The sequence below is a fragment of the Pseudopodoces humilis genome, chromosome 30, assembly GCF_049639895.1.
Source record: "Pseudopodoces humilis isolate 2021_Gansu_Grassland_sample_001 chromosome 30, ASM4963989v1, whole genome shotgun sequence".
In the NCBI taxonomy this organism is placed as follows: Eukaryota; Metazoa; Chordata; class Aves; order Passeriformes; family Paridae; genus Pseudopodoces; species Pseudopodoces humilis.
Genome location: NC_142229.1, coordinates 4,395,292 through 4,422,958, shown reverse-complemented (window position 1 = coordinate 4,422,958; position 27,667 = coordinate 4,395,292). Strand labels below are relative to the sequence as shown.

Below are 27,667 nucleotides of genomic sequence, written 5' to 3'. Positions count from 1 at the left end.
CCGAAATCTGGCCCCGGCACCCGAGTCTGGCACAGGAATCTGGCCCCGGCACCCAAATCCTGCACCGGAATCTGGCCCCGGCACCTGAATCTGGCACCCAAATCCGGCCCCGGCACCCGAATCCGGCACCGAAATCTGGCCCCGGCACCCGAATCTGGCACAGGAATCTGGCCCCGGCACCCGAATCTGGCACAGGAATCTGGCCCCGGCACCCGAATCTGGCACAGGAATCTGGCCCTGGCACCCGAATCCGGCACCGGAATCTGGCCCCGGCACCCGAATCCGGCCCCGGATGGGCCGGGTCCCCTCTCCACGCTCCCAACCACAGCGACACGGCGGGTCCCCGGCATCGCACCCCTAAAATCTGACTTGCCGTTGACTCTTACAATCCTGATATGCTATTGGGTATTTATAAGAAAAGCGGGAATAGCTCGTTGAGTTTCCTTGTCGAATATACGCGATTTTACAGATTACGGTTAAAAAACGAACCCCCCCCCAAAAAAAAAATATAAAAATTAAAAAAAAAATTAATTAATGATGAAGGACGGACGAAGCATGTTAAATATTCTGCCAGTATTTACAGTTCTCCCACGATAATCTTGTTTAAAACATACTGCTTCAAGTTGGGGGGAGTGGGGGGGAGAGGAAAGAGGGGAGTTGTTTGCTTTTTAAGTTTCGCTTTCATTTTTTTTTTTTTTCCTTTTTTTTTTTTTTTTTTTTTTAAATCTAGGTGAAAGTGCTTTTAAAAAAATTTCTTTCCCTATTTACAGGTTTAAAATCAGACCACATAAACGTTCAGGCTGTTTTACCGAGATCCTGCTGATCCGTGCCGCGAGGGAAGGAGGGGTGACAGTAAACACGAGGTGATCCCGGCACGGTGACGGCGTCGGCGCTGCCTTCGCTGGCTCTCCAAAAGGCACCAAAAAGTGCAAAAGCAACGACTCCCCCCACAAAAACCCCGGGGGGACGCCGGCCCCACGGCTCCGGCCACGCCGCGCTCCCGGGTGAGCCGCGGGGCAGCTCGGCCGCGCTCCGTCTGTCCCGGCGCGGCTCCGGTGCCGAGCGCCGGGCGGGAAGTCTGGACTGAGAGTGTTCCAAAAGCACCACGTGGTTGTTGTCGTTGCTGGGTTGGGTTTCTGGGTTTGTTTCGTTTGTTTTTTGTTTTTTTTTGCGGGAAGAACGGTGATCCGTAGGAAGGAGGGATGGCACCCGGGGAGAGAAAGAGCACCGAGCCCCGGCGGCGCTGGCCGCGGCTCGCCGGCACCGGCAGGGAAGGCAGACCCGGCGGGGTTTTGGCCAGTCAAGTCTTGGGATTCGCTCTTCCCGGAGCCGATTGCACGGAGAAAGTCCCCCGGAGACGGAAAGCACCAGACTTTAGCAACAGTGATGTACAGAGAGCAACACTCGCTATTCACAGTTTGGGGTTGGTTTGTGGGGGTTTTTTTCCTGGTTTTTGTATTTTTTTTTATATATTTTTTTTTTTTTTTCTTCTGTTTTTGTCCTGTCGGCTCTTACGGAGACGCCGCCGCTGCCGCTCGCCCTGGGGCCGTGGGCAAAGAAGCCCCAAGTCCGAGCCCGAGCGCGGCCCCCCGGCAGCGGCGTTCCCCAGCCCGGACGTGTCCTGAGGTCTCCGGCGCCGGGAGAGACGCCGGCTTGCTCCGTGGCGGCAGAACCGATCCCGCCGGGGCGGCAGAACCCAGCGGAGACGCGCCGTCCCGGGACAGCCCGCTGGCTGTGAGAAAGGATTCCTCCAGCTGCAAAACTGGTGTTTTCTAGGTCCTTTAGGAATAAAAATAATTGGATGTTCAGCGTGTCCGGCTTACGGTAAAGCACACGGTCCCTGCAGCCCCCGCGGCGGAGCTGGAGGGGGTCACCTCTTGCCTTTGAGCTGGTTTGGTGTTCGGGTTGGTTTGGATTCATGATTAGGGTGGTTTTTCGATGTTGGCTTCTCTTTTGAAGATCGGCTTCGTCGTTGTCATCGGAGTAAAAAATGAAATAAAATAAAACCCAACAAACAGGCCGTTTCAAGTGGAATTAAAAACCTCTCCTTTGCGAAAGGACGCTAGGAAATTCATCCGAGGCTAGATTAAAAAACATGGAGATATAAATATGAGATTACCTAAAATCATCAAACAGCATCTTTCCTCTTGGGTTTTCCAACCAAGTTTTCGCTTGGTTTGCCAACTCCTCGCCGGGCGCAGCTCTCCGACGGCCTGAGCCCGCGCCAGCTCCGCCGCTCCCGTTGGGTTCGTTTCCTATGGGGTTGGATTTTTTTTGATTTTTATTTTTTTATTTTTATTTTTCTGGTTGTTGTGTTTTCGCTTCGCTTTCGTCTATTTACTTTTTGTTTTCTTCTCCCCCACGCCCGAGGAGAAAGCACCACGAAGCAACGCCGGGCTCCGGCGCCGCCGAGGGTTGAGGTAAGATGGGGCCACGGTGGTCGCCTCCGTCTCAGATCCAGCGGCTGTAGGGGCCCGTCACCTTGGTGTAGGCGTAGGAGGACACAGTGATGGCGGAGTTGGTGGGGATGGCCACCGCCTGCCGCGTGGGGACCGAGTCCCTCCTCTCCTTGCTGGGCGCCTCGGTCGCCAAGGCGCCGCCCCACTTGCGCTTCTTGGCGAAGGCTTTGGCGTCCGGCGGCAGCCCCAGGCGCGCCGCCTCCTCCTGCCGGGCCCGAGCCCGCTCCGCCAGCTGCTTCATCTTGGCCTCCCACAGCGCCAGGCCGTGGTTGGGCTGGTTCAAGTTCTTGTGTTGGTAGAAGACGAGGGAGATGCGGGTGGGGTGGCAGCGGTTGGGTTTCTTCAGCGGGGTGGTGGCGTGCAGCTCGCGGCGGGCGCACTCGATGAGGATGGAGCCGTGGGCTGGCGCCACGGCCACGCCGCCGATGTTCTCATCCAGGAAGTTGTGCTCGCTGTCCGACCACTCCTCTTCCTCTTCCTCCTCCTCTTCCTCCTCCTCTTCCTCTTCCTCCTTCACCGCCTTCTCTGGAGGCAGATCCTCCTCCAGGCCAAAAGGGTCCCACGGCTTCTCCCGGCGGGGTCCCGCCACCCCCTTCTCGCCCGCCGCTGCCTCCCACGGCTTCTCTGGCAGCCCCGGGCTGGGTGCCGGCGTCCTCCTCTCCTCCACCTTCACGGAGCCCCAGGGCTCCTCGGGGAAGCCGGGGAGCCCTGGCAGAGCCGAGCTGAACCCCAGTGACCCCAGCAGGCTGGGGGTGCCCGTGCCAGCCAGCGCCGTCTCTCCCAGCTTGCAGGGGCTCCACGCTTTCGGCAGCAAGCCCGAGCCGTGCGCCGCCGCCTCTCCCGCCAGGACGTTGGACCACTGCTTCTCCGGCGGCGGCAAGCGCACGGCAGCGTCGAAGGCGCTCAGCTTCTCCCGCCCGCCCGAGCCCGCCGCCAGCCCGCTCCACGAGCCCTCGGCCGTGCTAGTCCTCTCGGGGGAAGCCGCGCCCCGCGGCGCCTTGAAGGGGCTCCAGCGCTGCTCCGGTGCCGCGCCGTGCGCGGGGACGGCCGGCAGCGTTAAGCCGGCGCCGGCCGCGGCCGCGGCGCTGGGAAGGGGCTCGATGGCGGGCGGGGGGTCTGGAGGCTCCTGCTTGATGGGCCGGCTGCCGAAACAGTTCTGTGCAAACGACGGCGCCTCCTCCGAGCCCGAGCTAGTCCTGTGCGCCCCGGCCGTTGCCGCCGCTGCTTTCTGCTGGCTGGCGTAGCGGTTGGCTCGCTCGTAGGTGCGCTGGTGATGGTTTTTGCTCCGCACGCCGTGCGGGATGGGCTCAGGGAAACTGCCGCTCCCATAGGTGTGGTTGAGGTTCTCCTGCAGCGCCGACACGTCGGGCTTCTTCTCGTAGCCGTTGCTCACCCAGCCGCTCCCGCTCCTCTCGGGCGCCCCGTAATTGAGAAACTGCGAGGGGAACACGTGGTTGCTGGAAAAGCCGTAATACCCGAAGGAGGGGAGCGCGAACTTGGAATGAAACCCGTTCACGGAAGGCAGATTGGGCTGTGCATAGTAGGAATGGTAAGAGTAAACACTGTTCATGCTGTACGGGTCGGAGGGCCGGCAGCTGCCCAGCACCGAGTAGCTCTCCACCACCGCGTTGCCGTTGTACTTGAAGGCGTTGTAATGGCTCTGGGGTTCCACCTTGATGGAAGGTTTCAGCGGCTGCGGGGGTAGCCCGCCTTTCAACGCCATACCTGTGGGACAGCACACACAGCCCCTGTGACCCGCCGGCCGAGGAAGACACCGGAGGGGAGCCAGGACCCCAAAGCACTCGGCCAGACTCGGAAGCGCCACGGTGATGGGTTTGCAGCCAACTGCAGAGGTTGGCATCGCTTGCCATCACCTGGTGCAGCGGCATCGATTCGCACCTTTGTGAAAAACCCACAGAGGAGCCGTCCAGCACCACGAGCACGGCACAGCAGCCCAAGAAAGTCCCCGACCGCGTCCCCATCCCCTCACGCGCTTTCCGGGCGGCTCGGGGCAGCAGCACCTCACCTCTGCCCCCGTTACCTGCATTTGGCTGGAGTGTGGGGAGCTCGAGCGCTTCCTGCTTGATCTTCTCCGGCGTCATCAGCTTCTCTTTCTGCAGCTTCTTCCTCTCGGCAGCAGCTCTCCTGGCCTCCAGCTGCCGCTGCCGGCAGGACTTGGCGGGCTCGGGCAGCTTGCGGACCTCGCGGGGGAAGGATGTGAGCACCTGGATGGCCCCGCTGCCCACCTTGGCGTTTTGGTTCTCCTCACTGCCGAACTCATCCGTGCTGGACATCTTGTAGAGGGGGAGGACGTGCAGCTGCTCATCTTCGGGAATTTTCCCCACCACACGATTGTCTTCCTTCGTCAGCGTGCAGACCTGGCCGGAGCAGGTGTTGTCAGTGGGATGCTGATGGATGTGGCCCGTGCTGGACGAGCCAAACCTCCTCCCATTTCTCCCCGACACTGGCGTGAAGCCACACCAGCCTGGCATCCCCCCAGCCCGCTCTGATCCCAGCCGGAATTTGGAAACCTCCCATGGGGTTTGGGTCGGACAAAAGTCGGTGCTGGCTCCTGTTAGACCTGAGCAGCTCATGTGAGCTGTGCCCACACCGAAGACACGGAGCCACGAGGGTGGGACAGCTGGGGATGACGCCCCACGAACAGGAGCACCCCAAATTAAGTGGGGAGCACCTCGAACAGCCCTGCCCAGCTCCTGCTTACCACGGTGCAGCCGTTGTAGAGGTTATGCTGGTCCTTGTGAGCGTGAGCACAGAAGTCCATGCACGCTGTCACCCCCGAGAACGGCCTCCCCTCCTTCAAGCCCAGCCGGCAGTCGATCGCCACGTCCTCGTTGGTGACCTGTGGAAGGAGGAGCCGGTCACCCAAAATCCCCAACGCCACCACCCCGCACCCATTCCAGCCGTGGGGCCGCCGTCGCCGAGGGATGGCATGACCAGGACCTGGTTTTGGTAGGCTTGCGGTGCCAGCCTCTTGTAAAGCGGAGCAACCTCGGTGGCCAAGTCCTGAAAGCTTCTCCGAAGCAGCTCTTCCTGCGGTAGGGAAAAGGGGAGGAGATTACCCGGGGGATTCAGGGATGGAACTGGGGACAGAGCCCACAGACACCACACGGCACCCAACACTTCCCACGGTATCTTAAATTCCTCGTGAGGATCTGGCCGCTCAACCTCCAGCCTCAAAGTCTGTTGTGCTTCGACCCACTCGACCAAAGAGCCCTCTGGCTCTTCCCTGGGATTCTAAAAAAGCCCCATTCTTTCCACCTTTCTCCTCCTCATCTCTCTAGCCCATAAAACACCCCACAAGGAATCCAATTTTCAGAGACCTGAAAGGAAAGGAGCTCCAAACCACCACCCCACCGGTGCTGTCCACCCCATCACCCACCTCTTTGGGATTGTCTCCCACCAGCCTGAACTTGCGGGGAGTTTTGCTGCGGGCGTATTTGCAGCCGTTGAAGTACATGCTCCAGGAGCAGCCGAAGGAGAAGGAAGCGCCGCAGGTGTTGGGGTCCTTGCCTTGGCACGCGCAGGTCCGGCTGCGGAGGGGGGACACGGCGCAGGAGCGTCAGCACCGGTGCCGTGCGGTGTCTGGGAATGGGAGGGAACCCCGCATCCCATTCCCACACCCTGTTCCTGCATCCCATTCCCACACCCTGTTCCTGCATCCCATTCCCACACCCTGTTCCTGCATCCCCTTCCTGCATCCCATTCCCACATCCCATTCCTGCATCCCGTTCCCACATCCCATTCCTGCATCCCATTCCCACACCCTGTTCCTGCATCCCATTCCCACACCCTGTTCCTGCATCCCATTCCCACATCCCGTTCCCACATCCCGTTCCCGCATCCCATTCCCACATCCCGTTCCCACACTTTGTTCCCACATCCCCTTCCTGCATCCCATTCCCACATCCCATTCCTGCATCCCATTCCCACACCCTGTTCCTGCATCCCATTCCCACATCCCGTTCCCACATCCCATTCCCACATCCCGTTCCCACATCCCATTCCCACATCCCGTTCCCACATCCCATTCCCACATCCAGTTCCCACATCCCATTCCCACATCCCATTCCCACATCCCGTTCCCACATCCCATTCCCACATCCCATTCCCACATCCCGTTCCCACATCCCACTCCCACATCCCATTCCCACATCCCACTCCCACATCCCGTTCCCGCCGCGCGTCCCCAGCCCGGGCTGGTGTCACTCACTCGTCGTTGAGGCCGCAGCGGCGGCTGGTGGGGTTGCCGTACTTGGTGAGGGTGTCGGTGAGCTCCTGGTACAGCGTGTCCCCCAGCGTGCGGGGGATGCCCTCCCAGGCCAGGATGAGGATGATGATGACGGCGTTCTGGCAGTGGTGGCCGGCCCGGTGCCGCACCAGGCACAGCAGTTTCTCCTCTTGGTTGTGTCTGCGGATCACCTGGCAACCAGAGGGGCCGAGTCAGACCAGTAAACACCTCCCGGGGCGGGGAGGGTCCCACAAGGGTGTCCAGGATGACCTGGGGCCTTCCCCAGAGCTGGGCATGTTCCCCAGGCTGCGTTCCCACCATGGGATTGGGGAGCTGCCGTTCCACAGGTGCCGAGGGTGGGAAGCCAGGTTTCCCTGGGGATGGACACTGTCGCCCTGAAAACTCCTCCCCTGCCCACTGTGGCCACGGCAGCCGGGGGTGCCCTGGTCCCCAGGAGGGGACAAGCTCGGGGAGGCTGCCACGGGGACGAGAGGCACTCACCCACTTGGCGATGGGGCAGCCCCGGGAGCTCTTGCCCTCCTTGCCCGTGTAGATGACCTTCTCGATGCGGATGGCCTTGCCCTTCTCGCCGTACCTGCCGGGGGACGGCCGTCAGCCCCACGGCCCCACACGCACGGGAGCCCCACTCGCCTTCGTGGGCCTCTCAGGAGCCCCCACTCACCTCACAAATCCACACTTCCCTGACAGGACCCCACTCACCCTCACAAATCCACACTTCCCTGACAGGACCCCACTCACCCTCACAAACCCACACTTCCCTGACAGGACCCCACTCGCTCTCTCAAGCCCCCAGTCCCCTGACAGGACCCCAGACCCCTGACAGGACCCCACTCGCTCTCTGAAGCCCCCAGACCCCTGGCAGGACCCCACTCGCTCTCTGAAGCCCCCAGACCCCTGGCAGGACCCCACTCACTCTCTGAAGCCCCCAGTCCCCTGACAGGACCCCACTCGCTCTCTGAAGCCCCCATTCCCCTGACAGGACCCCACTCACTCTCTCATGCCCCCAGTCCCCTGACAGGACCCCACTCGCTCTCTGAAGCCCCCAGTCCCCTGACAGGACCCCACTCACTCTCTGAAGCCCCCAGACCCCTGACAGGACCCCAGCCCCTCCTGCACTCGCAGCCCCCGTGCCGGGCCCTGCGGCGAGGGGCTCTTACCGCTCCTCCATCAGCTCCCGGATGGAGGCCACGGTGGGCCCCGAGCCCAGGTGGGTGTAATACGGCCCCTCGTCCTTCTCCACGATTTGCTCTGCAGACACAGGAGCGGGGACAGACAGAGATTTTGGGCTTTGCACCTTTGCTGGCTGTCCCGAAGGATGCAGGGGATACAGGACACCGGGGATACAGCCCCAGAACCAACAGCCCCCAAACCCCTGGCGGCTTCCAGGGCACGAAGGGGAAGCGAGGGATGCGCCGAGCATCCAGCCCACGGGGATGTGCTGCCGGCTGGGGCTGATCGCTGCTCTCACCGCCCTGATTTTCATTCCTGTCGTGTCCAGCTGGCCAGGAGCCAGGCTGAGGAGAAAGCCGGGCTCAGCTGGGCTGCAGCTGTCCAGACAGGGATCAATACGGGGTGTGTGGAAAAGGCTCATTTTATTACAGCACCCGCACCCAATAAAGCAGCGAGCCCGGCTCCTGCTGCATTTCTTCCACAGTTGAGAAAACAGAGAAGGGGAAGGGGGGGAATCCCCCCTCTGCCAGCCCCTAAACAAAACCTTTTCCTGGCAAACTCCGAGACTGGGTTTGGGCGGCTTCAGAAACTCCTCTCTGCCGAGTTTGGGCTCATTCCTGCTGCCATTTACAAGCAAATAAATAAATAATCATAAACCCCACTAATCAAGTGCAGCTTGGGCCTCCTCTTCCCAGCAGTGAGAGGGTCGTTTTTCCAGCTGGATGCCCCAAATCCTCCCAGGGGAGCCCACAGGTCCAATCTAAATATTGGGGAGGGAATATCCAGCTCCCTCAGACTGGGTAGGAATTCTCTAGCACTTGCTGCAAAGTCTAACAAATGCCAATACGCAGCGAAGAAAAAACCACAAAAAAAAACCCCACAAATCCAAAAGTTTGGTGATTTTCCGATGCATCCCGGTGGGATTGGCCAGCGAAGAAGGCAGCAGCAAGTATTTCTCCAGTGATAAGCACAAGCATCAAAGTTTGGGTTACTCAAAGCAACCTGAACCAGCTAATTTGGCTGAAAGTACCAGGAATAACCAGGTGAGAGGGAGGTTTAGGTGGATTTTGGCACTGGGGCCACCATGGATTCATGAGATTCAGCTGGTTTAAGTTAAATAGAAGGAAAACCCAACGTTCCTTTGGTTTTGCTGCTCATCCAAACCCCGCACCGGCACCCCGCACCAGCACCACCCCTGCAGTGACTCGAGATTTCCATCCAAATGTAAGAGAGGAGAAAAGAAAACAAAAGGGAGCTCCACAGCACCAGGGTTTCACCTCCCCAAAAACGGGGTCTTTGCTGGTGCCACGGTCAATAATCCCACCCTGCAAAGCCACCTCCTCACCACCCCCCAGCGCGGCCGCTCGCTCACCAACGCAGTCACAGGTGGGGAACTCAGCCTGCGCCCTCTTGGCCGGGGTGTCCAGGAGGCTTTTGGTCGGCGTGTCCAGGTATTTCAGCGGAGACTCCAAGAAGCCGCTCAGGGTGGGCGTCAGCGGCACCTCGTCCTTGGTGGGTGTTCTGTCGACGTCGTCCACGTCCGGGTTTTGGCTTTCCTCAGAGTAAAAACACGTGGTAGACACCACGGTGATAGCACCAGAAGACTCGATTTTGATCTGTTTGGGGGAGCGGGCAGTGAAGGGTGGCTCTGACAGCAGCCCCTTCCCTGGAGAGATGCTTTTGGGTCCGGCTTGGGGAGCGCTGCTCGGGGCCGGGGCGGCGGCGGCGGCGGCGGCGGGGGACCCTTGAGGCGCTGGTGCTGGCTCCCCCGGCAGCTCAGCAGCCCCAGGAGCGAGCAGCGCAGGCGTTTCGGGGGGCGGCAGGTTGAAATTCTCCCCAAACTCAGCTTCAAATTGTCGGATCAGCTCTTCCAACTTGTCATCCACCATGATGGGGGCTGAGGTGGCCGCCGGGGGTGCAGCCGGCGCTTCCTCCGAGCCGGCCGAGCCCGCCGGCGCCGAGTGAATTTGGGGGCCCCCCCCGGGGGCACCCCTTTCCTGAGAGTCGGAAGCCGGGGGGACGCCGTCCAGGGGTTTTGGTGGCGGGGGGCATGCGGAGGGCAGGGGTAGTGCAAGAGGCTGGTGCGGGAAGGCCGGCGGCGGCGGCGGCTCCGTTTGCATCTCTTCGGCGGGGGGTTCGGCGGGGGGTTCGGCGGGCGCCCGAAACCCCTCCAGGCTGATCTGCCAGAGGGGCGGGAAGAGCGGCTGCGAGTCCTTCTGCTTCGCCTTCTTGATCTGCACTTGCTTGCGGAGAGGTTTGGCCGGTGGGGGCTTTTCGGGCGGCGTTTTCTTCTTCTTCTCTTTGGGCTGCTTTTCGAAGGGTTTGGGGGGCGCGGCCGGGGTGCCGGGAGCCCACCAGCCGCCGGGCCGGTCTGGGGGTGCCACCGCCGCCGTCGCCAGGCTTTGCTCGAGGAAGAGGCTGCGCTTGTGGTGGAGATGCTGCTGCAGGACCAGCTGCGTCTTCTTGTGCAGGTCGGGCTCCGGCGGTGCCGATGGCAAATGGGGGCCGCCCGGTGCTTCTTTGCTGGCTGCTCGCTCGGGGGGTTCCGTTTTGGGGGCTGTCACTTTGCCGGCCGTCGCTTCGGGTCTCTTGAAAGCCGCCTTGATGTAGTTGTCGGCGTTACCCAGCAGCTGCTCCAGCTCTGCCATGGGGTCTCCAGCCCCCGCTGCCCCCTCGGCCTCCAGCCCCCAAGAGGCCGCGAAGTTCCCCCGCGGAGGTGCCGCGCCGAAAAATGGCTCAGGTGCTGCTCCCGGTTCTGGCGGGTATCGGGGCTCGTCCCCTCGCTGCCACGCGGCCCCCGGCGGGCCGAGGGGGCCGGGGGCGAAGGGGACGGCGGGCGGCGGCGGCGGCGGCGGGGGCTGCCCATCGCCCGCGGGCTGGGGCAGAGCGGCCGAGAGCTGCGTGAGGGCTTCGATGGCGATGGCGGTCTGCAGGCTGATGTTCTTCTCCTTGGCGATGGTCAACGCGCTCTGGGAAAAGGGGAGGCCGTCGGGCGGGCACGGCTCGGCAGCCTCAGGCACCGGCTGGGGGTCGATAGCACCTTCTGGGGGAGGAGGAGGCGGTGGGACGGCGGCGGAGCGGGGCCGCGGTGATGCCAGCTCTTCTCCGAGAGCCGTCTTGATTTTCTGCTCCAGCCATTCCAGGTAGTCGGGGCACTCGGGGCCGTCGCAGTTGCAGTTGGGGGGCTTCACACCGTGCTTGGCCAAAGCCAGGGCGGCCTTGAGGGCGTGCAGGTCCTCTCCCCGCGGCACCCCGTCTGCCGTGCCCAGCCCGCCCCGGCTCATCTCCGAGTCGAACTTCTCGTACAGCAGCGACGGCGACCCCGGCAGCGGGAGCCGGTAGGAGGAAACGGCTTCGGCCACCGCTGAAAAGGCCACCAGGTTCCGGACGTCTTCCAAGTGGGCTTTGCCAGTGGCGGGCGGCTGGCCCGGCGACCAGCCGCTGGGCTCCATCAGCACCGTACCCCCCACCTCCGGCCGGCCCCCATTCGCCAGGCTGAGCCCGCTGCCCTCCTTCAGCCGCCTTTCTTCCACATAATTAATTGGCCCTTCTTCCATTTGGCTTCTGCTGGGTCCATCAAACGCGTCGCCCGCCGAACCTGTCTGCGAGGAGAGACAGATGTGAATATCCATCCCCACGTGCCATCGCCCCCAAACCTTTTTTTTTCCCCTCTGTTCCCTTTAGTTCTCTTTTCCCAGTCTCTTTTTTTCTGACTGGGGGGATGAAAACACAGACGAGCCACGCGAGAAACCGATCGTCACCGGCAAAGCCAAGCGGGGTCTGCCCGGCTGAGCGAGGAGCAGCTCGGCTCGGAAGGCGGCCGCTCTCCACCCACGTCCCCACCCCGCCACCGGCTTTCGAAATCGCTCACGGCAGCGTTCGGGATTTCCATCACCCAGCGAGGGCGTCCCTGGCTGCGGTGACACGGTTTGCCCCCAGAGAAGGAGGAAAGGGGGGATTTTGGAGCCTTGCCAGGAGTGAACATCCTGGCCGGGAGCAGCCCTGCGCCGGGGAGCCGCGGCACGGCAGGAAGACGCCGAGTTGGCTACGCCGGTGCCAGGGGTTCTTTCACCTCAAATAACCTCGTGTCTGTATGAACACGGCTGGCCAGGGCTCCCGGCAGTGCTGGTGGCACCGCTGCCGCGCCAGGGACACACAGAAAACCCACCCAGAGCCAGGTGGTGGCACCCAGGGAACCCAACACCCCAAATGTGCGCTGGACACCCCGATGAACACCCTCCAAGGGGATCCACCAGGGATGGAGGGGCTCTTTCTGTCCCACCTCGGCAGCGGGGATTTGAGCAGCGCATCGAGCCGTTTGTGATAACCAGGGGGAGCTTCCGGCAAGCTAAAAATACGGCAAAGTTCACTGGAAAAACCACGCCAAAGCAAGCAGAGGCTGTGGGCAGAGTTTCCTGCCTCTGGACGGCGCTGGCTGGTGGGAAGGATCGCGGCTCAGACTCGTGGGGAGACCCGAAATACAAAGTTGCAGCTCCGAGTTAAGCCGGAGTCCAAAAGTGCCCTTTTTAACCCTTCAAGCACCACGGCTTCGGCGCAGAGTCCTTCACCCTTGGCGGTGAGAGCGTGAGCAGAGCCACGCTGGAAAGATAAGAACGCTAGGCTGGAGAGATAAGAACGCTGCTGACTCCGGCGAAACCGCGGAGGAACCACTCCCAGCGCGACTCTTTCCAAAAATCCCCTTCTTCCCCGGCGGTGAAAACCCCCGGGGGAACACAGCGCTGCTGCGGATCGCTCCGTCTCCACTCCGGCATCGCCCCGTGGGGCTTTTAGAGGGGCTCCGGTGCCTTTCGGCGGAGCCGGCAGCGATGGGACCGGTCCGGCAGGTCTGGGGAGAAAGCGCAGCCCGGGCAGGGTGGGGACAGCACGCCTCCGCTCTCCTTTGCAAAGCCAGCCTCGCCCGGCCTTCCCACGCCGTCATCTTCCTCCTCCTCCTCCTCCTGCCCAGCCAAAGGGGATTTTCCCCAAGTGCCGGGGAGATGAACCCCCCCAAGGGCTCGGGGGGACACGGTGGTGCCCCGAAGAGTCGCGGGGCTGATGCCAGCTCGGGGAAAGGATGGCAAACCTGCGGCCCCAAGGGTTTCCCCAAGGAGGAACCTGCTGGGAAAGGGAAGGGGGAGCCCCAAAAATCAGCCGAGGCACCTTTGCACTGCTCCATGGCGTAAACTGGGTTATGGAAGCGGGCTGGGAATGCCGGAAAATAGTTCGTGGTGTGAATTAAAGGAGAGAGAAAACATCCCCCGCTGCTCCTAAGGGGTTAACCCGAAAGCCACAACCTTCCCCACATCAGTGGAGGGAAACAAAACTTCACACACACACAAACACACACACACATATACAATATATCCACTAAAAATATATATATATATATAATTTTTTTTTCCCTGGCTCTGCCATCCAGCTCCTTTTGTTCCTGGGAGATGGAAACACCTCGCAGCTTTTCCCCAAAAATCGATCCCCCCTCCCCATCCCGAGGCATCCGCAGCAATCTCCCCCTTCGCTGCCGTGGGTAACAATTCCTCCGCCTTATTTTCCTCGGAAAAGAGTCCTGCCTGTTCAAAAACCTCCTTCCATTCGCCCCGGGAAAGGATAAAAACCGGGGAGGAAATTAATTCAAATAAAGAAAACCAAGCGATATGGCTCGGGTTAACTCAGGTGCTCCCGCACATCCCCTTCTGCATCCTCGGGGCGCTATAAAAGGGGAGAAAAACCCCCGTGAGGACAAAAACATTTATTTTTTCCCTCTATTTTGTTTTTACTTTCACCCCTCTCCACCCACACCATCCCCCTCCGAGTTTAAACGGCTGAAACGGAGGGAAGGATGGGAAAAAAATAATAATAAAAAAAAATACAAAATAAATGAATAAGCGCAGAGGCTGAGCAAGGCTTGGAGCGTTTCCAGCTCCCTGGGAATGGTCCGGAGCCGCTCCCGGCTCGGCCGGGACGCACGGATGGACACACGGACACACGGATGGACACACGGACACACGGACACACGGACGGACACACGGACACACGGACACACGGATGGACACACGGATGGACACACGGACACACGGACACACGGATGGACACACGGACACACGGATGGACACACGGACACACGGACACACGGATGGACACACGGACACACGGATGGACACACGGACACACGGATGGACACACGGACACACGGACACACGGATGGACACACGGACACACAGACACATGGATGGACACACGGACACACGGATGGACACACGGACACACAGATGGACACACGGACGGACACACGGACGGACACACGGATGGACACACGGACACACGGATGGACACACGGACGGACACACGGATGGACACACGGATGGACACACGGATGGATGCACGGACACACGGACGGACACACGGACGGACACACGGACGGACGCACGGACGGACGCACGGACGGACACACGGATGGACACACGGACACACGGACGGACACACGGACGGACACACGGACGGACGCACGGACGGACGCACGGACGGACGCACGGACGGACGCGCTGCCGGGGCTCGGGACGGCTCCGGCACTCACGGGTGTGCAGGGAGAAGCCGCGGGCGGCGGCGGGACCGTCCCGGGAGGAGAGAAGGGGCGGGGCCCGGGGAGCCCCCGCGGCAGCCCCGGCCCTCCCCGCCCCCCTCCCCTGCCAAACCGGCTGCGGGAGCCATTAGTGCCGGGACACAGCGCACGTACGGACCGGCCGGCCAAGGACGGACACACGGACACGCGGACACACGGACACACGGACACAGGGACACAGGGACACGCGGACACACGGACACAGGGACACACGGACACACGGACACAGGGACACGCGGACACACGGACACGCGGACCCAGGGATACAGGGACACACGGACCGATGGACACACGGACACGCGGACACGCGGGTGAACACACGGACATGCGGATGGATGGACACACGGATGGACACACGGACACGCGGACACACGGACACGCGGACACGCGGACACGCGGGTGAACACACGGACACACGGACACGCGGACACGCGGACACACGGACACAGGGACACGCGGACACACGGACACGCGGACACACGGACACGCGGACACAGGGATACAGGGACACACGGACCGATGGACACACGGACACGCGGACACGCGGGTGAACACACGGACATGCGGATGGAAGGACACACGGATGGACACACGCCCACGCGGACACACGGACACGCGGACACGCGGACACAGGGACACAGGGACACAGGGACCGATGGACACACGGACACACGGACCAATGGACACACGGACACATGGATGGACACACGGACACGCGGGTGGATGGACACACAGACACACGGACACACAGACCAATGGACACACGGACACACGGACACACGGACACACGGACCGATGGACACACGGACACGCGGACACGTGGATGGACACACGGACACATGGACACACAGACCAATGGGAACACAGACACACAGACACACGGACATGCGGACACACGGGTGGACACACGGACACGCGGGTGGATGGACACGTGGACACACGGACACACGGACACACAGACCAATGGGCACACGGACACACGGACACACGGACACGCGGACACACGGATGGACACACGGACACGCGGGTGGATGGACACGTGGACACACGGACACACGGACACACAGACCAATGGGCACACGGACACACGGACACACGGACACGCGGACACACGGATGGACACACGGACACGCGGGTGGATGGACACGTGGACACACGGACACACGGACACACAGACCAATGGGCACACGGACACACGGACACGCGGACACGCGGACACACGGATGGACATACGGACACACGGATGGACACATGGACACACAGACATGCGGACACACGGATGGACACATGGACACACAGACACACGGATGGACACACGGACACATGGATGGACACATGGACACACAGACACACGGACACGCGGACACACGGATGGACACACGGACACACAGACACACGGACACACGGATGGACACACGGACACACAGACACACGGACACACGGACACACAGACACACGGACACACGGATGGACACACGGACACACAGACACACGGACACGCGGACACACGGATGGACACACGGACACACAGACACACGGACACGCGGACACACGGATGGACACACGGACACACAGATCCACTGCCCCAGAGATCCACTGCCCTATAGATCCAATTGCCCCATAGATCCAGTGACCCACAAATCCAGCGATCCTATACATCCCCCCACCCTATATAACCTATACAACCAGGAACCCGTACATCCACAAAACCCCTACACAATCAGCAATCTCTTGCATATCCAGCAGCTTAATCATTCGTTAAATATTATATATATATATATATTATATAAATATTATATAGCCTTAAATATTCCACAATCCCACATATCCAGCAACCCTAAACATCCTGTGCAGCCAAGCGAGGGACCTACACATCCAACAATCCTATATGGCCAACAGTCCATATATGCAACAACATCCAGCAGCTTTATCCATCCAGCACCCTATATATCCATCAGCCCTATAAAATCAGCAATCCTATACATCCAGCAAGCCAGGAAGCGATATATCCAGCAAAACATGTTCCACAATCCCATATACCCACCCTAAACAACCAGCAGCCCTAAATTCCTGAGTCCTATATAGCCAGCAACCCTATAGATCCAGCGACCCAGACATCCTATATGGTCAGGAATCTGGATATTCCACAGCCCTATAAATCCAAATCCCAAAGCAGGATCAAACTGAGCCAAAAAACAGGGAGAAGTTGTGTCCCTGGTGGGACAGACAGACACCCTGTCCGTCCGTCCATCCATCCATCCATCCTCCTCACATCCCTTTATTTTTCCCCTTTTTCACTTTTCCAAATGATTCCTTTCAACCCTTTGCTGGTACAAAACACCAAACTAAACCCACCCAAAACCAGCAGGGAAATGGATTTTAAATCCCTCATCCTCCCAAATGTGATTCCCCACGCCAGGACCCCAAAAACTCCCCAAAAATAAATCTTTTGGGATTTTGTTAAACCCCTCGGCGGGAGCCAAACGGGTCGGGAGCCAGCGGAGAACGGAGCAGCTCGGCGCACGCACAGCGGACGTTTGATGTCACCCCACTGCGAAAACCCCACGGTTTGAATAAAAGTGAAGAGTTTGGGGGCCAGAGGAGCGCGGAGGAAGCTCGGTGGGAATGCTGAGCCACCTTGGTGGCACCGGCGTGGCTTTGGGGGCACCGTGTGCCGGGGCTGCGGCGAGGGCACGGCCGGCAGCTGCGGAGGTCACCGGGAGCCGCTGCCAGCCGGCGGCACGGGCCGGCCAAGAGGGAATTTTGGCTGCCGGCCCCGCTCCGGTGGAGCCCGGCCAGCTCCGGCACTCGGATTGTGGTTTTCCTCCTCTGGCAACAACCCCGGGCATCCTCGCTTGGGATGGCGGCTTGGGGGCACCGCCGGGGGAAGCCCTGAACGCTGGAGACCCTACAATAACAACCCGCGGTGCTGCTGACTCCAGAGGGCCGTGCCAGGGACGGGAATTCTGCAGGAATCACACGCACATTCCCACCAGGAATGATTCTCCTGGCGAGCACTGCAGGAATCACACGCACAATCCCACCAGGAATGATTCTCCTGGCGAGCACTGCAGGAATCACACGCACAATCCCACCAGGAATGATTCTCCTGGCGAGCACTGCAGGAATCACACGCACATTCCCACCAGGAATGACTCTCCTGGCGAGCACTGCAGGAATCACACGCACAATCCCACCAGGAATGATTCTCCTGGTGAACACCGTGCTGCACCTCCAGACCCCAAGAGATGGGAAACCCCTTCCCGATCCCAACCCATCAGCACAACCCCCAGCTGCCAGCCGGAGAGGAGCAGGTGACCTACATCCAACTCGATGCCTCTGGAAAGGGAAATTTAAGGAAATCTGGGAAGGCCAAGCGGTGAGAGCCCCCCGGTTCCCCCCCTGGCTCCCCCGGGGTACCCACGGCTCGCGGTCCCGCTGCCTCTCGCCGCCGCGAGCGGCCGCAGCCGCCTCTCCCGCCTTGTTTTCCAAGCTGTTTCCATGGCCCCGGCTGACCCCAGCGCTGGGGCTGAGCTGCTCGCTCCTGTCCTCATTTAGCCTGGAGAAAAGCCGGAATAACGGCGATGCTGAGGGAGCTGAGCTCATTTACGCTGTGGGAAGCTCGGCTCTGCTTTACTCCAGTCCCAGGAGCAATTTTGGGGGACCCCCATGATCACAACCCTCTCTGGACAGCGCTGGAGCAACCATTCCACCCCCTTTCCCTTCTCCTTTGGGGTGTGATGAGCCGGTCAAACGTGACATTGTCCCACTCCCAGCTCCTGCACCGACATCCCACCAGTACCGGGGGCTTCCGAGAGAGATGGAGGATTTTTTCCAAGGTGGAAAAAAGGATTTGTTCCCACCTCCAACCGCCTCGTTTCCTCCAGGAAAAGTAATTTCCTTTTGGAAGGGATGGTTGAGGTGGGATGTTCGGGGTCAGGAGGGCTGGGGAATGGATGCTCAGGGTGGGAACGCTCGACAGTGGGGATGCTCGGGGTTGGGGTGTTCGGGGTGAGGGTTCTTGCGATCAGGAACGCTCAGCAAGGGGATGTTGGAAGCGGGAATGCTTGGTGAGGGCTTGGGGTTGGAATGTTTGGAGGGGGGATGCTCAGAGTGAAGATGTTTGGGGTCAGGACACAGAGCAGGGACACTCAGGGCAGGGACATTTGGGGCAGGGACAGTCAGGACAGGGACAGAGCAGGGACACTGGGAGTGGGACACTCAGGACAGGGACACTCAGGACAGGGACACTTGGGACAGGGACACTCAGGACAGGGACACTTGGGACAGGGACACTCAGGACAGGGACACTCAGGACAGGGACACTTGGGACAGGGACACTGGGAGTGGGACACTCAGAGCAGGGACACTTGGGACAGGGACACAGAGCAGGGACACTCAGGACAGGGACACTCGGGACAGGGACACAGAGCAGGGACACTCAGGACAGGCACACTCAGGACAGGGACACTCAGGACACAGACCCTGAGGACAGGGACACTCAGGACAGGGACACAGAGCAGGGACACTCAGGACAGGCACACTCAGGGCAGGGACACTCAGGACAGGGACACTCAGGGCAGGGACACTCAGGACAGGGACACTCAGGACAGGGACCCTGAGGACAGGCACACTCAGGGCAGGGACACTCAGGACAGGGACACAGAGCAGGGACACTCAGGACAGGCACACTCAGGACAGGGACACTCAGGACACAGACCCTGAGGACAGGCACACTCAGGACAGGCACACTCAGGGCAGGGACACTCAGGACAGGCACACTCAGGGATGCTCAGCACTGCAGACTGCTCCCAGCGGATGCTCCCAGCGGATGCTCCCAGCGGATGCTCCCAGCGGATGCTCCCAGCGGAGCGGATTTTGGGAAGCCGGGTACCGCGGCCAAGCCGCGGCGTGTGTCCCCAGCAGTGGCACGGAGCCGAGCCAGGAGCCGCCAGCTGGCCAGGGCAGGGGGAAAGGCTTGGCACAGCTCGGAGCCGCGTCAGGCTGCCGGCTCCGGGCGGACAGCGAGGGAGCCGAGCTCTTGAAAGGGTAAAGGAGGAGTTTTAAAAAGCCAACAAAACCCGACGGGACTATTTTTGTTTCTTGAAGCGGTTTTTTTTTTCCCCCTAAACACAGCTGGCTCCTCTCGTGCCGGCTCCCAGATTGGCAAGGCTGAATCACCGCGCCTGCTCCGGGCCTGGGGAAGGGAAAGGAGGGATGGAGAGGAAGGGGAAGAGGAAGGGGAGGAGGCAGAGGAAGGGGAAGAGGGAAGTGGAAGGAGAATAAGGGGAAGGAGATGAAGGGAAAGGAGAAAGGCAAGGTGAAGGGAAAGAAGGGGAAAAGAGGATAGGGAAGGAGAAGAAGGGAATGAAGAGAAATGGGGAGAAAGGAAAAAGGGAAGGAAAGAAAAGAAGAAATGGGAGAAAGGGGATGGGCAAGGAGGGGAAGTGGGGATAGGAAAGGAAGATGGGGATGGGGAGGAAGGGAAACAAGGGGAAGAACGGGAAAGGGGCAAGGAGGAAGGCGACAGGGGCAGGGAAGGAAGAGGACCCACATGGAAAGGAAGTGGAAGCACATGGGCTCTGCACAGGAAAGGTCTGGGGCCTCTCCTCATCTCTCACCCGGCCCAGCTCCATTTCCCATCCCCTCCAGCCCAATTTCCCAGCCCTGCTGCCAGCATTCCCCACAGGAGCAGGCTGTGTCCCCTCCTGGCCCCTCCAGCCCCAGCAGGGACATGTCCACCCCACCGACGGCTTTGCACTTTTCAGGAGAAAAAGGCACATTTTGAGGAGCAAGGAGGAAAGGTTTTCCACAGCCACGCGCTGACCAAACTGCACCCCGCTTTTCAAGGCTTTACCCCCGCGATTTGAACAGAGGAGGAGGAGCCCCTGCACCCTCCTGGTCCCCAGGTACCAGTCAGGGATGTGCCACCCACGGGTGCTCAGCCCCACTCCAGGTCTCCCCCATCCTCTCATACCTGGGGGATGCTGCCGTGCCCACCCTCCCCAGGACGTGGGGTTCCTCACGCCGCCGCAGAGCCCGACCTTCTGCAGAGGAGGAGGAGGAGGAGGAGGAGGAGAGGAACCGCGTGTGCCGCCGCCCTCCCACAAGCACGGGCAAGTCGGCGGCGCGACGGCCGGCGGGCAGGAGCCGGGAGATGAGTGGGAGCCGGGCCCTGCCCCATCTGGGAGCAAGGGAAAACGCCGCCCCTGCCAAACCCGGAGCTGGTTTTGCCACCACGACCCGTTTTCCCGTGGGGGAAAAACATCTCGCGGCAGGTGGGAGAAGCGACCCCTTTGGATGAAATCACTTTCCCAAAGCTGGAGGAAAGCGCACGGGGAGGAAAACGTGTTGGCAGCGCGGATATTGGCTCGGCATCAGCAAACCGCAGAGCGCCGTACAAAGAAGTCCCTTTTTCTACCCAAAAATTCCAAGCTCTCCCGTTATCCCACTGCTTCCCTGGGGGCTGGGGCTGCTGAGTCAGCACCGGCACTGCTGAGTCACCAGAGCCACCTCAGCCCATGAGCTCAGCGCGGGGGTTTGGCACTGCCGGGCCCCCGGGAATCTCCTGCCAGCACCTCTGCCAACATTTTGGGGTCTCATTTAGCTTTTTCACAGCCATCCCCCAAAACCGCACCGACCGGCATCGCCTTCGGTCCAACGCTACACGAATGCAACCGACAAAGGGGGAGGAAAACGGGGAATCCGGGGATGTTTCAACTCTTCCCACACTCCAACCAGCGCCGGGTCCTCTCCAAAAACACCTCACCACGGACCACCCACAGCCACGGTCGCCACCCGCATCCTCCGCAGAGAAAAACAGAAACGGGAACGGTGAAAGAACAGAAAAAACAGAAAAAAAAAAAAAGAGTCTGATTTGGCCTTTTTTTTTTTCCTTCCCCTCCTCGCTGGGGTCAGCGGCACCACGGGGGGGAAAGCGCCAATGCCGCCTCCGGCTTCCCCGGCCCCGGTGGTGGGGGTGATGATTCCCCGGCCCCGGTGATGATTCCCCGGTGATGATTCCCCGGCCCCGGTGACACGGGGGGTGATGACTCCCCGGTCCCGGTGATGATTCCCCGGTGATGATTCCCCGGCCCCGGTGACACGGGGGGTGATGATTCCCCGGTCCCGGTGATGATTCCCCGGCCCCGGTGATGATTTCCTGGTGACACGGGGGGTGATGATTCCCCGGTCCCAGTGATGATTCCCCGGTGATGATTCCCTGGTCCCGGTGACACGGGGGGTGATGATTCCCCGGTGATGGTTCCCCAGCCCCGGTGACACGGGGGGTGATGATTCCCCGGTCCCGGTGATGATTCCCCGGTGATGATTCCCCGGCCCCGGTGGGTGATGACTCACAGGGAAGGAGCGGGGGAAGCGGCGCGTGCACGGGGCCGTCGTGTTTGCAAACCTAAAAAAAGCCGTGTGCGGGCAGGCAGCGTGATCCAGAGAGCAGGCGGTGTGATCCCGGTGTGATCCCGGTGTGATCCCGGTGTGATCCCGGTGTGAGCCCGGTGTGAGCCCGGTGTGATCCTGGTGTGATCCCGGTGTGAGCCCGGTGTGATCCCGGTGTGATCCCGGTGTGATCCTGGTGTGAGCCCGGTGTGATCCTGGTGTGATCCCGGTGTGATCCCGGTGTGATCCCGGTGTGATCCCGGTGTGATCCTGGTGTGATCCCGGTGTGATCCTGGTGTGATCCAAAGGACAGACAGGCTGTTCCCAGTGTGATCCTGGTGTGATCCCGGTGTGATCCAGAGAGCAGGCGGTGTGATCCCGGTGTGATCCCAGTGTGAATCCTGGTGTGAGCCCGGTGTGAGCCCGGTGTGATCCCGGTGTGATCCCGGTGTGATCCCAGTGTGATCCCGGTGTGATCCAGAGGGCAGACAGGCTGTTCCCAGTGTGATCCCAGTGTGATCCAAAGGACAGACAGGCTGTTCCCAGTGTGATCCCGGTGTGATCCCGGTGTGATCACGCTGTGATCACGCTGTGATCCAGAGGGCAGACAGGCTGTTCCCAGTGTGATCCTGGTGTGATCCCAGTGTGATCCAGAGGGCAGACAGGCTGTTCCCAGTGTGATCCCGGTGTGATCCAAAGGACAAACAGGCTGTTCCCAGTGTGATGCTGGTGTGATCCCGGTGTGATCCCGGTGTGATCCAAAGGACAGACAGGCTGTTCCCAGTGTGATCCCGGTGTGATCCCGGTGTGATCCCGGTGTGATCCAAAGGACAGACAGGCTGTTCCCAGTGTGCCAGCAACGCGTTCCCAGTCTGCTCCAACACCAGGGAGACTCATGGAGACGCCTGGCACGGCTGGGAGAAGCCAGCACTGCCACCAGGGCTGGTACAGCCACGGCGTTAATTAAGTGCCAGGGTTTTAATTGCAACGGCGTTAATTGGTGCGGATTTAGGCGCCTGAGCTTTAACTGCAGTGGCTTCAACGCAAGGCCTGAAGTGCAGAGGCTTTAATTACGACACCACCAGGCTCCTCAGAGGCTCAGGATCTTCGGAGCCCCTCACTCCTCCTCCTCCAGCTCCCCATTCCCTGCTCCATCCCACCACAACTCGCTCCAATCCTTTTTTATTTTCTTTAAACAGCATTTTCATGGCTCAGGGTGGTTCAGAATTTTTTTTTTTCCCCTCACTTGGCTGCGATGGGAACTGCAGGCTCAGGAGCTCGTGGTCCCCAGCTCCCCCCTTCGACAGCAAAATCTCATTTAATCAAAAGATGCGGTGACTGGATGTACAGAAGCACTTCGCTCTCGCTCTCTTTTTTTTTTTTCCTCTTAAGAACTGCCATTTTAGCTGTAGCAAACAAACACGCTGCATTGTCCCCGTGACACAGCTCCCTCCGACAGCCCTGCCTGCAAATCCCAGGCCAGGAAAACGGGATTTTGGCCCCAGGACAGAGGAGAAAATTGGGGCTGAGCTGGGTTTGCGGGGCTGGCAGCGGTGTGGCGGGCAGATGTGGAGCGGGGACGGAGCTGATCGCAGCTGTTTCACCTCCAGCCTCTTCCCGTTTCATTTCATCTCCCCTTGGATGCCGGCCCGGGGAGCGGGGTGGATAAATAAAAAAAGCTCTTTCATCCTCAGAAATGGTCTGGCACCCTTTTACACAGAGCTCAAAGCACCGAGATTAAAGCGCTGGCAGAGGAGGGAGCAGAGGGATGTCCCCAGGAGGGATCTGGGGGCATCTCTCTCATCCCCACCTGCACTGGGGACAGCCAGGGGACGGGGACAGTGGGTTTTGGTGCTGGCCCCTTCGTGACATCCCCTTGAGAGGACTCCCCGAGCACACGTGGAGCAAGGGACATGGTGGGGACAGGGAATGGGGACCCCAGTGCCACAGGGACAGCTGGCACGTGCTGGGACCGAGAACCCCAATGTCACAGGAACAAGGGAGCCCAGCACAGGCAGGAAGAGCACCGGGACCCCAGGGGGACGGGAATGGGGACAGGGGAGCCCTGTCCACGCAGGGAAGGGACTGGGGACACCAATGGCAGGGGAATGGGGACAGGGGACACCAATGGCAGGGGAATGGGGACAGGGGAGCCCTGTCCACGCAGGGAAGGGACTGGGGACATCAATGGCATGGGAATGGACTGGGGACACCAATGGCATGGAAATGGGGACAAGGGAGCCCTGTCCATGCAGGGAAGGGACTGGGGACACCAATGGCAGGGGAATGGGGACACCAATGGCAGGGGAATGGGGACAAGGGAGCCCTGTCCACACAGGGAAGGGACTGGGGACACCAATGGCAGGGGAATGGGGACAGGGGACACCAATGGCATGGGAATGGGGACACCAATGGCAGGGGAATGGGGACAGGGGAGCCCTGTCCACGCAGGGAAGGGACTGGGGACACCAATGGCAGGGGAATGAGGACACCAATGGCAGGGGAATGGGGACAGGGGAGCCCTGTCCACTCAGGGAATGGACAGGGGACACCAATGGCATGGGAAGGGACTGGGGACACCAATGGCATGGAAATGGGGACAGGGGAGCCCTGTCCACGCAGGGAAGGGACTGGGGACACCAATGGCAGGGGAATGGGGACAGGGGAGCCCTGTCCACGCAGGGAAGGGACTGGGGACACCAATGGCAGGGGAATGGGGACTGGGGACACCAATGGCAGGGGAATGGGGACACCAATGGCATGGGAATGGGGACAGGGGAGCCCTGTCCACTCAGGGAATGGACTGGGGACATCAATGGCATGGGAAGGGACTGGGGACACCAATGGCATGGGAATGGGGACAAGGAAAGGGATTAGGAATGCCAGCACTGCAGAAACAGGGAGCAGGGACCCACACGTGCACAGGTGGGGGACAAGGGACACGCTGCCATAGGGATGGGGACACACACACAAACGAGACCAGGGATCCTGATGGAGCAGGGATAGGGATTGGGAAAGTGCCACAGGGAACCCCAGTGCTATGGGGACAGTGACACACAGTGCCACAGGGACAGGGGACACACAGGCAGGGGACTGAGCACACCGATGTCACACGGATGGGGAGCAGGGATCCCAGCACACACCAGCAAAGGACTCCGATAATGTGGGAAGGGAGACTGGGAACACTGGTACGTGCAGGAAGGAGTCTGAATATCCCAACGGCATGGAGACAGGGACCAGGCACCCCAGCACATGCAGACAGGGCACTGGGGACCCCGTGAGGACAAGAACTGGGGACTGCAGCACATGCCAGAAGGGGATTGGGGACCTCAATGCCATGGGGGACAAGAACTGGGGACTGCAGCACATGCAGAACCAGGACTAAGGACCCCGGTGCCATGGGGACAGGGACTGGGGATTTCAGCATATGCAGGCAGGGGACTGAGGACCCCAGTGCCATGGGGACAGCTCACTCCCAGTGTGCCAGCACCAGGGACACCCCAGCTAGGGCTTTTTGGGACACAGACCCAAAGCACAACCATGTGTCCCAGAGCCATCGTGCCACCACTTTGCCATCTCCATTCCCAGTTGGGCCAGCAAAGCTCCTCAAAGGAAAGGCCAAAATTCTGGGGAAACACACTTCCCCAGACCCCACCGTCTCCTCTTTGGAGCCACCTTCCCCCTTAATTACCTGCGAAAAAGAGTCCATGTCGGGCAATCCGCAAAACAAACCTCCTCGCAGCTAACGAGGTGCCAAAGGCCAAGAGCGGGCCTCGTTTATGGGGCCACCGTAACAACCTGCGAGGACTCTGCTCCCAGCCCTTCCCAGCATGATGCAACCTCGGGATCGCTCACTGACCTCATCCCGGCTCGGAACCGACCTCATCCCAGCTTGGAACCGACAGCATCCCAGTTCGGAACCGACAGCATCCCAGCTTGGAACCGACAGCATCCCAGTTCGGAACCGACAGCATCCCGGCTCGGAACCGACCTCATCCCAGTTCGGAACCGACAGCATCCCGGCTCGGAACCGACCTCGAACCAACAGCATCCCGGCTCGGAACCGACCTCATCCCAGTTCGGAACCGACAGCATCCCGGCTCGGAACCGACCTCATCCCGGCTGGGAACCGACCTCATCCCAGTTCGGAACCGACAGCATCCCGGCTCGGAACCGACAGCATCCCAGCTCGGAACCGACCTCATCCCAGTTTGGAACCGACAGCATCCCGGCTCGGAACCGACAGCATCCCGGCTCAGAACCCACCGCATCCCAGCTTGGAACCGACCTCATCCCGGCTCGGAACCGACCTCATCCCAGCTGGGAACCGACAGCATCCCGGCTGGGAACCGACCTCATCCCGGCTGGGAACCGACCTCATCCCAGTTCGGAACCGACCACATCCCGGCTGGGAACCGACAGCATCCCAGCTTGGAACCGACCACATCCCGGCTGGGAACCGACCTCATCCCAGCTCGGAACCGACCTCATCCCGGCTGGGAACCGACCTCATCCCAGCTTGGAACCGACCTCATCCCGGCTGGGAACCAACCTCATCCCGGCTGGGAACCGACCTCATCCCGGCTGGGAACCGACCTCATCCCAGCTCAGAACCGACCTCATCCCGGCTCAGAACCCACCGCATCCCAGCTCAGAACCGACCTCATCCCAGCTGGGAACCCACCGCCCCAGCACCTGCCACGGGCTCTTAATACGATTTCTGATTATTTTTTTGGCACAGCATCTGCCGCTCCGGAGGCAGCTCCGGCGTTGGCGGCCGCATCCAAAAGCATCCCCATCCCTGCGAAAACACGTGCTGCCAAAAGCCGCTCACCGCCGACTCCAAACTTCGTGCCGGCCGCACGATTATTTTTATTTTTTGGCAATGCCGTCCCCCTGACCTCGGCGACGTCCCCTGGAAGCCACCAGCACCCGCAGCCGCTCGGGTGCCAAAACTGCCAAAACCGCGCCGCTCTTGGCGATGGGATAACCAAAATAATGATACCCCCACCTTGAGGAGGAGCTGGTTTTTTTTTTTTTGTGGCCACCTCCGTGGTGGAAAAAGCGGGGGGAGCCCGAGCCGGACCCCCGGTCCCTCGTCACACCGAGGGATGACAGCTGCCACCGGTGACGTCACGGTGACGTCACGGCGGGGAGCCTCATCGCCCTTGTTGGCATCACCCCGCCGCACCTCTGAGCTCAGCACATTTTGGGGGACGGCCGGGATGGGTTTATAGAAATAATGGTTAATAAAGGCGAGGAGCACACGGGGGAATAGCGATGTGGGGTGAAGGGGGGTGCACCTTACGGTGTGTGGCCCTCCCACCCCTACCTAACACCACCCCCCCACCTTCCCCTCCCCCCCCCCCCCACTCCCCACGACGCGATGCCGGAGGGAAAGGAAAAGGATAAAAGAAGGAAAAACAGCCCCAAAACGGGGGCGGGGGCGCGGGGCCCTCCCCCGGCCCCGCCGCTGTGGCCTCGCGGCCACCCGGGGCCGGCCGCACCGCGGGTGGGGGGGGGGGGGGAGGCGGCCTTTAACCTCCCCCGCAGCGCCCCGCAAAGCCGGGGCTCGATCGGGGTTTTTTGGGGGTGTCGGGGGGTGCACAGGGAGTGTTTTTTGTGGGGAAGGGGTGCGCTTACCTCGCCGCTGCCCCCGCGCTGCCCCCGCAGCCCCCGCCGGCCCCGCACGGCGCCGGCCCTCAGGAGGAAGCCATCTTGTCTCCCTCTCCTCCGCGCTCCCTCACCGCCGCC

General features: G+C 60.8%; 1 protein-coding gene and 1 pseudogene across 2 annotated transcripts; both read right to left on the bottom strand.

The window, feature by feature from the left end:
- Nucleotides 1-380: 380 nt before the first annotated feature.
- Nucleotides 381-27,667, bottom strand: TET3 (tet methylcytosine dioxygenase 3). Of its 2 annotated transcripts, XM_088068290.1 has the most exons (10): nt 27,557-27,667; nt 9,272-11,501; nt 7,887-7,977; nt 7,210-7,303; nt 6,691-6,899; nt 5,860-6,010; nt 5,421-5,510; nt 5,182-5,319; nt 4,501-4,837; nt 381-4,184 (listed from the first exon to the last, which is right to left on the bottom strand). In XM_088068290.1, the coding sequence occupies exons 2-10, from the start codon at nt 11,454-11,456 to the stop codon at nt 2,452-2,454; spliced, it is 5,028 nt and encodes a 1,675-aa protein (XP_087924416.1). In that variant the 5' UTR covers nt 11,457-11,501; nt 27,557-27,667; the 3' UTR covers nt 381-2,451. The 2 variants fall into 2 exon arrangements, with proteins under 2 accessions (XP_087924416.1, XP_087924415.1); XM_088068289.1 differs by lacking the exon at nt 27,557-27,667 and having other exon boundaries at nt 9,272-11,531.
- Nucleotides 12,687-21,322, bottom strand: LOC148182432 (uncharacterized; annotated as a pseudogene).